The sequence below is a fragment of the Bos indicus x Bos taurus genome, chromosome 10 (genome assembly GCF_003369695.1).
Source record: "Bos indicus x Bos taurus breed Angus x Brahman F1 hybrid chromosome 10, Bos_hybrid_MaternalHap_v2.0, whole genome shotgun sequence".
Classification (NCBI taxonomy): domain Eukaryota; kingdom Metazoa; phylum Chordata; class Mammalia; order Artiodactyla; family Bovidae; genus Bos; species Bos indicus x Bos taurus.
This window is the reverse complement of record NC_040085.1, coordinates 793,412-808,633: the sequence shown is the minus strand read 5'-3', so window position 1 is coordinate 808,633 and position 15,222 is coordinate 793,412. Positions and strand designations below refer to the sequence as shown.

The window sequence follows — 15,222 nt, the reverse complement described above, 5'->3', positions numbered from 1 at the left end:
AAACTGGTGTTTAGTCAGTAAGTCATGGCCAACTCTGTTTGAATCCATGGACTATAGCCCACCAGGCTCCTCTATCCATGGGATTTCCCAGGCAATTATTGGAATAGGTTGCCATTTCTTCTCCAGGGGATCTTCCCCACCCAGGGTTCATCTCCTACTTGGCAGGTGGATTCTTTACCACTGAGCCACCTGGGAAGCCCCATGAGCCATCAACAGCTTTTGGGAAATGACAGAATGATTGTGTCCAGCTTATACAAATACCTGCAGAGAGCGCCAACAAAGGTCCATATAAACCAATCACAAAAAGAAAGATGAGAAACGCTGATTATATATTAGATGAAAACATTTAGTCACACATTCTTACAAATTAGTCACTCATTTATTCAACAACTGTTAACAATTATTAAGCATTTATATATATATATATATATATATATATATATCTTAGATATTGTCCTAAGCAAAAGTGGCCAAGATAAAAGAATATGACACCCTATCCTCAGGAAGCTCAGAGTCCATTAAGGAAGATGAGCAAATATGCAAGTGATTGTAATGAAATGCAATAACCAAATTGGTGATATGTGGGGGTACGTAACTCAGTTTGAGTTTGTGCCTGTGGTTGGGGAGGCAGGTGATAAGAAATGGTGGCTAATGCCCTGGAACAGAAGAAAAGAAGTCACTGAACTCAGAGATGCCCAAAGTATGGTTTCTCCTCTGGCATTCACAATTCATCTGTAGTTCCTCCAAGTCCAGATGCAGCTTACCGATCAGGAATCATTTTTATCATAAGCAATGCTGCTTAGTAAGAGTTAATATTGTACTTTTGTTTGTAGAGACACAGAGCCAGAAAGTTAACTAAGGTTTAAATTCTCATGCAGAAAGGAAAGGTGATTTGTTAGCCCTTTATGCACAAAGGGCATGAAGAACACGTGATGGTGTTCTGTCTGCGCGTGGACATTTGCTGCTTGTGTCTTTGCTTTTCCTTGGGAGAACCGCTCCCCTGCCCCTCTCCCTGCCAACACACACACACACACACACAACCATTAATTGAGCCCATTTACTGCTGTCAATGGCCAGGCTTTACCTGCCACGATCATATAACCCATGGTCACAGGAATTGGTTCAGGATTGGGCACATGTTTCAGGCAGGGCCAAACAGAATTATTGTGATTTATATATTTGATGATAAATATAAATATTTATATATTTGATGAATATTTGATGAGGGAGAAATTTTCTTTCTTATGAATCAAAATCCATAACACTATTCATAAGAATTTAGACTTGAGGCTGCTAGCAGCCATCCTTCCCACTATGTGGAGAGTATGCTTATCAGTAATGCCCACAGAGGGACTTCCCTTGTGGTCCAGTGACTAAGACTCCATGCTCCCAGTGCAGGGAGCCCGGGTTCCATCTCTGGTCAGGGAACTAGACCCCACATACCGCAACTAAGAGTTCACATGCTGCAAGTAAAGATCTCACATACTGCAAATAAGACCCGGCACAGCCAAATAAACAAATACTTTTGTAAAAATGCCAACAGAAACAGCCAAGAGTTGGGCGGGAGCTGAATCTAGCCATGCCTGCAGCCAGCGAGATACACCCTCAAACTCTTTAGTTAGGAGTTCATAAACTACCTTCAATGTTTTTTCCAGATTAAACTGGATTTTTGTCACTCATAACAGAAAGAATTCTCACTAATACATATTTAGCAATCTGGGGAAAAACACTGCTGGAAATATTAGGAGTCTGTTCAACCTTAAAATGGCCTTACTATGTTATCCTTGGTTGCTACAAAGTCTTGCATTTCTGCATGGTTAAACAAAGTGACAGAGGACCCACCCACAGAGAAAGTCTAGTCTGATAAGTGGGAGGTTATCAAAGATAAAACATTTTTCCTCCCTAACAAAACAGCCATTGCTTCGAACTTTGGATGCTCTTTAAAAAATGTTATCATCAAAAACAAAAAAAAAAAAAGTGAAAGCCAAATTACACAAAATAAGGACATTTAAAGTAGTCTGTATCTTATAAACGTATCAAAAGGTAGCATAAAGAAAGACCAGCTGACAGTAAAATGAGATACAAATCTTTTCTCCCATCTCTAGTACATATTCTAAGCAAAATAAGAAGTTTGAAAACGTGAGTTTTTTTTTTAATATAGTTTATTGTGTCTACTTTCATATTTTTAACCACCCAACCCTTTTAAATTATGTTCGAATGGGCCTCTACCCAGTGCAGCTGTCTCCAAGAACGGAGACGGTCCTCACTGTAAGGCAGGGAGATTTTCTGCCTGGAGGACTGTGGAGCCTGGTGTCAGCACCTCAGGCTTCAGACCCCAGACAACCACAACTCAGTATCCTAAATCCCTTTCTTAATTAGCAAAAATGAGAATGGTTCAGAGTTTCTGTTCCTTTTTTTTTTTCCTGTGTTAGCTTAATGTGTACTTAACCTAATATGTCTTAATTCAATGCATTTAAATTGTTTGCACATGAATAAGTCTAAGGTGTTGCAGTTATTCATTAAAATTATTTTTCATTTTTAAGTTTACTGCAGGGTTATTTGCGGAGAAGGCAATGGCACCCCACTCCAGTACTCTTGCCTGGAAAATCCCATGGACGGAGGAGCCTGGTAGGCTGCAGTCCATGGGGTCGCGAAGAGTTGGACACGACTGAGCAACTTCACTTTCACTTTTTACTTTCATGCATTGGAGAAGGAAATGGCAACCCACTCCTTGCCTGGAGAATCCCAGGGACGGGGGAGCCCGGTGGGCTGCCATCTACGGGGTAGCACAGAGTCGGACACGACTAAAGTGACTTAGCATCAGTAGCAGGGAAGCCTTGCGTGCTGCAGTCCATGGGGTCACAAAGAGTCAGACATAACTGAGCAACTGAACAACAAAAAAATATATATATATACACATGTATAGTGATTCCCTTTACTGTAGGGTAGAAACTAATACAACATTGTAAAGCAATAAAAATTAAATACAAATTTAAAAAGCAATAAAAATTAAAATAAATTAATAATATAACCAAGTTGGGTTTTCCAGTGGGCTGAAAGTCTGTGTCCCCTCCCACCAAGTTCATATGTTGAAACCCTAAACCCAGTGAGATGAATTAGGAGACAGGGACTTTGAGAGTAATTAGGCCATGAGGGTAGAGTCCTCACGGATGGGATTAGTGCCCTTATAAATAAGAGGAGGCCAGAGCGCTAGCTGGCTCTCTTTTCTGCCCTGTGAGGATACAAGAAGTCAACAGTCTGCAACCTGGAGGACGACCCTTACCAGAACCAGCCCCGTGCTGGCATCCTGATTCCGGACTTACAACCTCCCAAGCTGTGAGAAAGAAGTCTCAGCTGTCACCCGGTTTATAGTGTTTTGTCATAGCAGCCTAAGACAAATTTATCCCAGAAATGCAAAATTGGCTCAACATTTGGAAATCAATGTCACTCACCACATTAACAATTTAAAAGAAGAAAGCACATGATCATCCTAATAGATGCAGCAAAACTTAAGTAAACAGAGAGTATAAGCAAATACTCGATAAAAGTTATCTAATACTTAAAATAAACATCATATTCAATGCAGAAATATTTAAAAGCATTTCTTTAAGATCAGGCGTAAGAAAAAGAGGTCCACTATCATTTCTACTTCATATTATATAAGATCAACGTTGTATATGTTAACTGTTCAATAATAAAAGAGAAAAAATATCAGAAAAGGAGTTTTAAAAAAATTATGTAGTTAGATAGTAAATTCAAATTATGAAAACTCCTGGGTGGTCCAGTGGTTAGGACTCCATGCTTTCACTGCCAAGGGCTGGGGCTTCGTCCCTGGTTGGGGAACTAAGATCTCACATGCCAGGCAGTATGGCCAAAAATAAATAACGTATTTAATTAAATAAATAAATTCAGATCCCATAGGATTTTCTTTTTTTTTTTTAAGATTTTTTTTTAATGTTGACCATTTTTTGTCTTTATTGAATTTGTTATAATATGGCTTCTGTTTTACCTTTTTTTTTTTTTTGCCATGAGGTATGTGGGATCTTAGCTTACGGCCAAGGATAGAAACCTGCATCCCTTCCTTGCATTGGCAGAAGTCTTAACCATGGGACCACCAGGGAAATCCCCAGTAGGAATTTTCATGGAAATCAGAAGGCTATTCTAAACATATTTGGAAGAACAAAGGATAGCCAAGTTACTCCTGAAAAGAAAACCAAAGAGAGGGATTAAGCCTACCACTTTCACGTCTTATTATAAATCCACAGGAATTAAGATGTGTGATATTAGCTCAGGGATAGATAAGTTGGACCCACGGAACAGAATGGAGAGCCCAGAGTGTTTACAACGTTGATTGTGGTAACGATTTCACGGGTCTGTACTTAACTCCAGACTCATCAGGTTGTACACCTTAAACATGTGCAGCTTTTTGTAGGTCAATCACACCACAGTAGAGTGGTTTGAAGAAAAAAACAGTGAGCACAGAAACATTCCCACTCTTGCAAGGAAAGCTGATGTCTGTCAGAGCTGTCACTGCAGATCAGTGGGGAAGAGACAGCAATAAATAAACAGTGCTGGGTGATTGTCAGAAATAAAAGTGACCCGCACTTCACACCATATAAGTCCCTCACATACAAATGAGTTCCATTCTGAGAGCACATTCGTTTAAGTCCAGTTTGTTCATAAGTCCCGCAAAGTTAGCCTAGGTACCCAATAACACAGTTGGCTATATAGTACTGTACAACTGAAGTGACTTAGCAGCAGCAGTAGCATATAGGTTTATAACATTTTTCACATGAATAATACATAACAAAACAAAAAATAAAGAAAACATTTTTAATCTCACAATATAGTACCATGAAAAGTATACTAGTTTCGGCTACATCACCACTGCTGTTACATTTGCTTCTGGACATCCTGGGCTGAAATAAAGCTACCGTACTACTGTACTCTACATAGCACTATTCAGTAAGGTACACAAAAGCACAACCATTTGTAGAGGATGCACACACATGACAATGTACGCCAGACACGTGAGTCAGCGTATGTGACTGGACATGTGAACACACATTTGCCTCTTTGAGAGTTCACAATGTGAAGGTTCATATGTAGAGGACTTACTGCACAAAAATTCAGTTCCAGATGAATCAAGAACTTAAATATGAAAAGCATAACTTTAAAAGATACAGAACTTCCTTGGTGGTCCAGCGGTTGACTCCCCACCTCCACTGCAGGGGGCACAGGTTTAATTCCTGGTAGAGAAAGTTCTGTACTGCCCTGGTGGCTCAGATGGTAAAGAATCTGCCTGCACTGCGGGAGGCCTGGGTTCAATCCCTGGGTTGGGATGATCCCCTGGAGGAGGGCATGGCAAACTACTCCAGTATTCTTGCCTGGAGAATCTCTATGGACAGAGGAGTCTGGCGGGCTATAGCCCATGGGTCACAAGGCTCTGGACATGACTGAGCAACGAAGCACAGCACACAGAGGAAGTTCTGCATACTGTGCAGTATGGCCAAAAAGAAAAGAGAAAAAAATTATATATATATATATATATATATAATATGAAGATATAGAATTTAATAACGAGGCAAAGAATTATTAAACACACACAAAAGCACAAAATCAGAATACAATTTTTTAAAATAAGATCAATCTGACAATATTAAAATTTAGACCAGTTCGCCAGAAGAGACTAAAAAAGTTGGACAGGGAAGCCTTAAACTGGGAGAAGGAAATTGCACCACATAACCAGCAAAGAGTATGTATTTAGACTCTGGAGGACGTCCCTGGTGACCCAGTGGTTAAGAATGTGCAGGGGCTCAGGTTCCATCCCTGGTCTGGGAAGATCCCACCTGCCATGGGGCAACTAAGCTTGTGTGCCACAACTACTGAGTCTGTGCTCTAGAGCCTGCAATTCACAACATCTGAAGCCAGCGTGCCTGAAGTCAGTGCTCTGCAACGAGAGAAGCCACCGCAATCAGAAGCTGCAACAGGAGAGTAGCCCGCTGCTCGCAGCAACTAGGGAAAGCCCGAGTGGCAATGAAGACCCAGTGCAGCCATAAATAAATAAAAACCAAAGTCTTACTTAAAAAATAAAGTCTCTAGAGTCTGTATCAAAAACTACAACCACTTAGAAAATGACATTGCAGCAAAAGACAAGCACATGCATTTCATGGAAGAGATACCATGAATGCCCAAAACGTCTTTAAAAAGATGTTCAACCTCATTAGTAATTAAAGAAATGTACCTTAAAACTAAGATATAATAACTTTTTGACTACCAGATGGCGAAATTTAAAACCTGAATATACCAAGGCCCAGTAAGGCTGAGAAACAATGGGAATATGCATAGGTGATTGGCAGAAGTATAAATGGGTACACTCGCTTTGGGGACAAATTATTACACCTGCCTGCCCTAAGAAATCTGTGACTCCATTTCATTCTTAGGGAAAGAAAGCCTTACACAGTCTCAACAAGAAAAACATTATTCTAATAACCAAACCTGTAATAAGTAAAACAGACAATCCAGCCCTAAAGCCATGAAGGGAGAATAAGATCTATAGTCTATTATACTTTGAGCTGGCTTCTTTTTAGTTACAATCTGGTTGAGCATTTTAAAAACAAAACAGTCCCAATTAAAGCATTTCAATCATAAAATACACCCTGGACTTCAAACTTGATACAAAAAAAAAAAAACAATAACCACGTTTTCTTTCTGAAATTATTTAACTAACCAGCCCCTAAAATAATCAAAATCCCCATCAACTTCACACATAACTAACTGCTCATCAAGAAAGATTGAGTTCAGCTCAGTTCAGTCGCTCAGTCATGTCCGACTCTTTACGACCCCATGAATCACAGCACACCAGGCCTCCCTGTCTATCACCGACTCCCGGAGTTTACTCAGACTCATGTCCATCGAGTTGGTGATGCCATCCAGCCATCTGTCATCCCCTTCTTCTCCTGACCCCAATCCCCATCAGGATCTTTCCCAATGAGTCAACTCTTTGTATGAGGTAGCCAAAGTATTGGAGTTTCCGCTTTAGCATCAGACCTCCCAATGAACACCCAGGACTGATCTCCTTTAGGATGGACTGGTTGGATCTCCTTGCAGTCCAAGGTACTCTCAAGACTCTTCTCCAACACCAGAGTTCAAAAGCATCAATTCTTCAGCGTTTAGCTTTCTTCACAGTCCAACTCTCACATCCATACATGACCACTGGAAAAACCACAGCCTTGACTAGACGGACCTTTGTCGGCAAAGTAATGTCTCTGCTTTTCAATATGCTATCTAGGTTGGTCATAACTTTCCTTCCAAGGAGTAAGAGTCTTTTAATTTCACGGCTGCAATCACCATCTGCAGTGATTTTGGAGCCCCCAAAAATAGTCTGGCACTGTTTCCCCATCTATTTGCCATGAAGTGATGGGACCAGATGCCATGATCTTCGTTTTCTGAATGTTGAGCTTTAAGCCAACTTTTTCACTCTTCTCTTTCACTTTCATCAAGAGGCTTTTGAGTTCCTCTTCGCTTTCTGCCATAAGGGTGGTGTCATCTGCATATCTGAGGTTATTGATATTTCTCCCAGCAATCTTGATTCCAGCTTGTGCTTCTTCCAGCCCAGCGTTTCTCATGATGTACTCTGCATATAAGTTAAATAAGCAGGGTGACAATATACAGCCTTGACGTACTCCTTTTCCTATTTGGAACCAGTCTGTTGTTCCACGTCCAGTTCTAACTGTTGCTTCTTGACCTGCATATAGATTTCTCAAGAGGCAGGTCAGGTGGTCTGGTATTCAAATAAGGAAAACAAACATACACTTTCTCATTAATCACTTGTGATTAGAAAAGCTGGATTTAGAAAAGGCAGAGGAACCAGAGATCAAATTGCCCACATCCATTGGATCATCGAAAAAGCAAGAGAGTTCCAGAAAAACATCTACTTCGACCTTATTGACTATGCCAAAGCCTTTGACTGTGGATCACAATGAACTATGGAAAAATTCATCAAGAGATGGGAATACCAGACCACCTTACCTGCCTCCTGAGAAATCTGTATGCAGGTCAAGAGGCACCAGTTAGACATGGAGCAACAGACTGTTTCCAAATCAGGAAAGGAGTAGGTCAAGGATGTATGTTATCACCCTGCTTATTTAACTTATATGCAGAGTACATCATGAGAAACGCTGGGCTGGAAGAAGCACAAGCTGGAATCAAGATTGCCGGGAGAAATATCAATAACCTCAGATATGCAGATGACACCACCCTTATGGCAGAAAGTGAGGAAGAATTAAAGAGCCTCTTGATGAAAGTGAAAGAGGAGAGTGAAAAAGTTGGCTTAAAACAACATTCAGAAAAAAAAAAAAAAAAAAAAACATTCACAAAACTAAGATCATGGCTTCTGGTCCCATCACTTCAGAGCAAATATATGGGGAAGCAGTCCAAAAATGTTGGGGTGCGGGGGGTGGGCTCCAAATTCGCTGCAGATGGTGACTGCAGCCATGAAATTAAAAGACGCTCGCTCCTTGGAAGAAAACATATAACATATTACAAAGCAGAGACACTAACCTTGCCAACAAAGGTCCATCTAGTCAAACATATGCTTTTCCCAATAATCATGTATGGATGTGAGAACTAAACTATATAAGAAAGCTAAGCACTGGAAAACTGATGTTTTTTAACTAATGTGTTGAGAAAGGCTCTTGAGAGTCTGTTAATAAGAAAATCTAACCATTCAATGTTAAAAAAAATCAGTCCTGAATTTACCCTGGAAGGACTGGCGCTAAAACTGAAATTCCAATAATTTGGCCACTTGATGCGAAGTACTAACTCATCGACAAAACAAACTGACTGAGTTAAAGATAACATGTATACAATTCTCACTTTAATAACCGGGGATTACACTATACTCCCCCAAAACCAACAGAAAAATATACAGTTTAACAGCCTTACTTCCATAAGCGGCTCAGTGGTGTTTTACTCTTTGCTTGCAACCCCGTGGATTGTAACCTACAAGAATTTTCACTTGGGATTTTCAGATAAGAGTACTGAAGTGACTTAGCATTTTTTTCTCCAGCAGATTTTTCCCCTTGAGATATCAAATCTGGATTGCACCATCATAGGTACAAACACTTTTCTAACCAAACCCAACAAGCCTTTCATTAACCAATATAAGTAGCCTTGTGAAAACAAGGCCTCAAAAAATTAGTTTTAGACTCAGAGTTGTTTCTCTCCACGGAAATCTTTAGTAAAAGGCGAAAGATTTATACGGTCTGAAGAGAAACCAGAGTATAACCTACAGCCTTGCAATTCACAGCACGAGTAACAGAAACTCCTAGAACAGTGAGAGTGACTAGCTAACACCGAGAGCCAGTGCCTGAACAAAAATTTCTAGATTACTCTGTAAAGAACGGTCTAATTTCAGAACACATAGGTAAAAGAAAATTTGAAGTTTTATAATTTTAAACGTGTATGGTGTGCAGCGCACGGTGGGTATGCAAATAAGGCAAGTGGGCGGCCTCTCCGCTTGGGAAAGCTGTCTCCACGCAGCGCCCCTGTGTCAGCACTAGGGGGCGAAGCGGCGGGCTGGCAGGCTGGCGTTCACACGCCGCACCGAGCGGAGACCCGGGTTTCAGATGTTTTGTGTATGTCTGAGTTTGATTTCTGTTACAGACTTTGCTGTTAAGTTGAAAAAGAAAAAAAAATAGCAAGTGACTGGCACAAAATTCATGACCGTGGTTCCTCCCTTCGGTGGGTTGAGGGTTTTCAAAGTTTGACAGTTTCCTTTTTCTTTCTTTTTTTTTTGGGGGGGGGCAGCACAGAGGCTGCTGGCTGCTCCGCGCTTCTGCGAGTCTCAGTGGTCTCCTTACAAAGACTAGTTTCCTTTTTCTTGAACTGCGTGGTGGGCGCACAGGTGTTTTGTCTGTCTGTACCGTGCACCTCCAAGATGTACACTCTGGAATATTCTGCCGTTTGAGAAAAATTCATAGCCGTGTCCTGTTTAAAATTGGAGCTTTGGCTATTCCCAGGGGGTCCAGTGGTTTGGGCTCTAGCTTTCAGTCCCTGCTGGTTCCTTTTCTGGTAGGGGACCTAAGATCCTCAAACTGCGCAGGCCAAAAAAAAAAAAAAAATGGCGCGGGAGCCTGGTGGGCTGCCGTCTATGGGGTCGCACAGAATCAGACACGACTGAAGCGACTTAGCAGCAGCAGGGTTATTTGACAAGTTACCAAGTTGAGTAAAAGTTTCACAAACAGCCCAAAGTCCAACCTGCTATGAGGAATTCGCAGCTGAATTCAGCAAAAGGGGAAAGCAGTGGGTCCCTACATAACTGGATATTTGAGAGAGAAAGAGAACATTCAGCAGAAAGTGCTGGAAGAGCAGTGCGTTGCTTCTGAAGTCATGGAACTGCTGTGAATGGGAGCCGCTGGGTCAGTTCTCCCCAGACGAGAGGCAACAGGTTTGATGAAATCTTGGTGGGGCCTTTCTGCCTAGTTAGAAGAGAAACACTTGAGCTTCCCTGGTGGCTCAGATGGTAAAGCGTCTGCCTGCAATGCGGGAGACCCGGGCTTGATCCCTGTGTTGGGAAGATCTCCTGGAGAAGGAAATGGCAACCCACTCCAGTATTCTTGCCTGGAGAATCCCATGGATGGAGGAGTCTAGTAGGCTATAGTCCACGAGGTCGCAAAGAGTCGGAAACGACTGAGCGACTTCACTTTCAAGGCTGTGAGGTGTGGCCCACAGGTCCACAGAAGAAGCTGTCTTCTCAGACCCTCATGCTCATTATCTCCAGCCTTCTCAACAAGGATGAGTTTCTTTGCGTTTGGACCTCTAGAGACTTCCTGTAAGATTCCTTTAAACCAATGGAAGGTCCTCTCTTTACACAGCTGGAACCAACCTCATGTTGTACCACCAGACTTTGTAAATATCCAGATACATGAGTGGCCTCTGAGGCCCTTCCCTTCAGTGTCCCTCCCTCTCCAAACTTTTTGGTCTGAGTACTTATTTTTGATCACTGGGTGGAAGTTACACATAGAGTCCAAATATCTAGACTACTTAATGCTTAACTTCTCCTGGCTGCTCTAATCTCTCTCCTCTGGAGGGGCCACATATTTTTTAGAGCTACAGAGTTGGGAGAAACCTCAAAATATTTTCCGGTGCTTTCCATCTCTGCCATCCTACCCAATCTCTTCTGGGCCTACTTACATACATTTGATTAATAAAAACCTCCTCCCTGTTCTGCTTTCCTTGTGAGCTTTTGGAGTTCCCTCCAAGGCTAATGAGAAGAATTAGTAACTCTGGGCAGGTGTACAGGCTCTCAGTCACTTTCTGTGGATAAGAAACTGGGCAAGAAAGGCAGTTGTGAAGGTGGAGCAGTCTTTTCCATTCAGTGAATTTCATGAGCTCCACAGTACCTTTAAGCAAATACAAATGTGGTACCAACAATGAATTAGCGGACCCTGAGCTCTGGATCCCAGTTCCCACTGGCTTTGGCTAATATCCTTGACCCCATTCACAGATCTCAGAAAAAGGACAGACTGTCTCTCCCATGGATGAATCCAGGTTTCTTTAGGAATGGGACTCAGAGACTCCGCTCCCTAGATGACCCAGGGGACTCATGATTTGTTCATTCTGCATATGGTTCTCATTGCAGCTTCGTTTTAGGATCTTTCAGCTGAACACCTGGCTCTGCATAGTCGGGGTTCTTCAGCCTTTTCCCCAACAAATGGTCAGAGTTGGAGGGAGAGGAGTGGGACAGGGCAAACTTAGAGCCAGCTAAAGAGATAACAGACAGGAAGCCCAGCAGAAGCTGCAGAAGTGGGGAAGGCGCACCGTAAACCTGCTTTGGTCATTGAGCCCCCTCAACCTGTCTGATCTTCCCCACACACAGCTGTCTCCAGAGCCCACTGAAAAGGAAGACAGTCCTGTGTCTCTTACAAAACCAGCTGTGAACACACATCTGCTGATTTGAATGGAATTCAATCGTAGGCCACACTCCTAGTTAGCATGGATCAAACTGGAGTGTCTGACTTCTTCATCCTGACATCAAATGCTGTTTGATGATGGTTGTCAGTCTGAGGAAACAAGACACCCTATAATAATTGTTATAACAACTACCATTCAGTGAGCACTTACCATGGGCCAGGCTCTTTGCTGAGTGCTCTGTCATCATTAACTCATTTAAGCATCCCGGCAATGGCTACTTTGATGTTGCTACATGGGAATGGCTTAGGGTTGGTGTCGGATTGGAAAGGGGTGGGAGAATGGCTTGCCATTTGGCTCACAGGCAGAGGTATCTGTACATAAGACTGAGGAAGTATGAAAATCATTTACATCAAAGAATGGAGATATTGCTGATCGAAAGAGACATGGAGGTCAAGACGTCCCTCAAAATCCTGCCTTGGTGCCACTGTGAAATAGGTTTTATTCTCCCCATTGCCCAGAGGCAAGCACTGAGGACTTCAGCAGTTGCAGGACTTGCTCAACCCTCATATTTAATATACGCCCAGACCTCAGCCAAGTCTGTCTGCTCCAGGCTATAAAATGTATGGTTGCTCAGTCATACTTAGAGGAAGTAAAGAAAGGTATAGACTTCATTTGTCAAAAGTTTTTGTTATTATTTTTAAGATTGAGGTAAAAAAAATGTGAAAGTTTCCTAAAAGAGATGAAATAAAATGAATGTTACTGATTAACTTCTAGAGAGTCTTCAATGGAGAATGAAGTTCAACAGGCACAGTGAAGAGGAGGTCCCATTTGAAATCCAAATGCCCACCCCACAGAGGGCACTGCCTTGTGAGAAAGCCTGGAAAGGGCTGCTCCCTAGTGCATGGGCAGTGCCCACGGTCCTCTGAGAAGGGGGACAGTACAGCACGGTGGCTGGACTCACCAGAGCGGAATTCAAGCCTGGCTCTGCCACCTTCCAGTTTGGGGACCTCAGACCAGGTAGTTAGTGTCTCTGAGCCTTGACTTCCTCAAATATAAATAAAGATATTTCTTCATTATAGGATTACTATGGGGATTAACAGTTTAAGTCATTCAGCAATGATTTGTTAAGCATCCATATGTGCTGAGCTCTAGAGCTCTCACTGAAATAATGTGTGGACATAGCTTTCCTCTGGGCCAAGCACACTGATAAACATTCAATAAGTGGTGCGTAGTTGCTTCAGTCATGCCCAGCTCTGCGACCCCATGGACTCTATGCAGCCCACCAGGCTCCTCTGTCCATGGAGATTCTCCAGGCAAGAATACTGGAGTGGGTTGCCATGCCCTCCTCTAGGGGATCTTCCCGACCCAGGGCTCAAACCCCCACATTTCTTATGTCTCCTGCATTGTAGGCAGGTTCTTTACCACTAGAGCCACTGTAGCTGTTATTATTATTACCATACTTCTTATGAAAAGAAAAAAATAGAGACAAGTATGGTGCAATTGCTGTATACTCCATGGCTCATCACAGCACCGCCTTGGGTCAAGTACATTCCCAAAAGGCCAGGCATCACAGAGTAAGATACAGACACCCACACAGGGTGGATGCTGTCCATCCCATGGCCAGGATGAGGGAGTAGAGAGTGCTTCTTCATTACTTCCTGCCTTGCCCACATGCAGGGGCCAAGGCCACCACCAGCACCGATAACTGCCTTCTGCTCTGTGGTCTGCCAGAGTGCGGGAGGAGTCAGCTACAGGGCCGGGTCCATCTGCGCCGGCTGCTCTGGCAGTTCCAGCAGGGACAGGAAGACAGTGCAATTTAGTGGGGGTTATTTGAGACCCACAGTGATAACACACCTCGTCAGGCTGGTCCAGGTCCTCCAGGCCCAGATCTTGAATGAGGTGGTCCACGGTGCGCACGCCATTGCTCTGAGCTGCAGAGTGGAGGGCATTCACTCCATCCTAAAGAGAGCCAGGGGAGGGGAGTAATTACTCTGTAACCTTCCCCCTCCTGCACTGCGAGAGAGGGCTTATGTCCGGGTGTGATCCACACACCTACCTGCCTCTTGGCTCTCTGCTCCGCTCCAGCTCTAATCAACATGAGTATGCTCTCGAGACTTCCAGACCAGGCTGCACGGTGAAGTACTGTCAAGCCATGCTTCCTCAAGAAAAGGGAAGAAAGGAACCCATCACTTGAGCGAGCCACCACACTATCTCAACCAACAAAAGCCAGGTTAATACCTAACTGCTGAAGATCAAGAAATGAGAGAGCCCAGTATTCAGCAAAAGTGATATTTCAATTCTGTGGGGAAAATGAATACATTTAAAAGTAATACAGGTACAAGCGATTCATCATCTGGAAAAAAAAAACAAAATTAAATCCTGTATCATATCATACATACGCAAAAATCACACAAACAATATACATACTAGAAGAAAGTTTAGATTATAATGTACAGTGTTTTGATTCAAAAGTTATAGAAGGAACAAGTTGATAAATAAAGTCAGTAAACAAAAGATAGATTTTTTAAATGTAACTTAATACGGATACATGGTTACCTTCTATAATATATGAAGTATCCTTACAAATCAACAAGGACCAAAAAAAGTACTCTATTAAGATATTAGTGGAAATGAAACCATTTCAGTTTAAACAATCTGGAAATATCTATTAAAATTTTAAATACAACCAGCAATCCCACTCCTGGGACTCTATCCCGTGAAAATAAATTTCTGGACTTAATGTTACATACACAAGGTTATTAATTGCAACCCTTAAAACCGACAGCAAGATAAATAAATGTCCATCAATATGGGAGCACTGAACAAATCAGGAACAGTCACACCACATCATGTAGGCATTAAAAATAATTAATTAGGGCTATAACAGTTGGAGAAATTTCCATTAGGTAGCTATGAAATGTGGAAAATAAGATGCAGAGAAAATACAATACAATCCCATTTTTTATAAAACAAGCAATGACCGAAAAAACTCATATGTGCTTATGTATGTATCTATATCTATTGTAAGTGGGTAAGTAGGTGGAAAGCTAGCAATGTGGATATGATTTCATGAGCAAGAGGAAAAGTACAGAAATAAACACACAGATCCTACTTACTAAATGCAGTTACTGGAGAAGAGGAAGCTACGCAAAAAAAGGAAAACCAGAGAAGACTGAAGTTATAAAAAGAATTCTACTTATGTATAAATTATTTAAAATACACTCTCTGTATAAAATCATGTAAGTGTGTGTATACACATACACGTGCATAAGAGAGGCTGAGATTCTGCTCAAGACCTACTGACCC

The 15,222-nt window shown here is 42.1% G+C and overlaps 1 protein-coding gene and 1 non-coding gene across 2 annotated transcripts in view; both read right to left on the bottom strand.

Moving 5' to 3' along the window:
* ANKDD1B (ankyrin repeat and death domain containing 1B) overlaps positions 1-15,222 on the bottom strand; it is a 74,581-nt gene that overhangs the window by 42,952 nt on the left and 16,407 nt on the right. The window contains 2 exon segments of the mRNA XM_027552745.1: positions 13,771-13,875; positions 13,973-14,071. Of these exon segments, the coding sequence (XP_027408546.1) occupies positions 13,771-13,875; positions 13,973-14,071 (204 nt within the window).
* Positions 9,171-9,286, bottom strand: LOC113900561. The gene has a single exon (XR_003513194.1). It is a non-coding gene; the product is annotated as a U5 spliceosomal RNA (small nuclear RNA).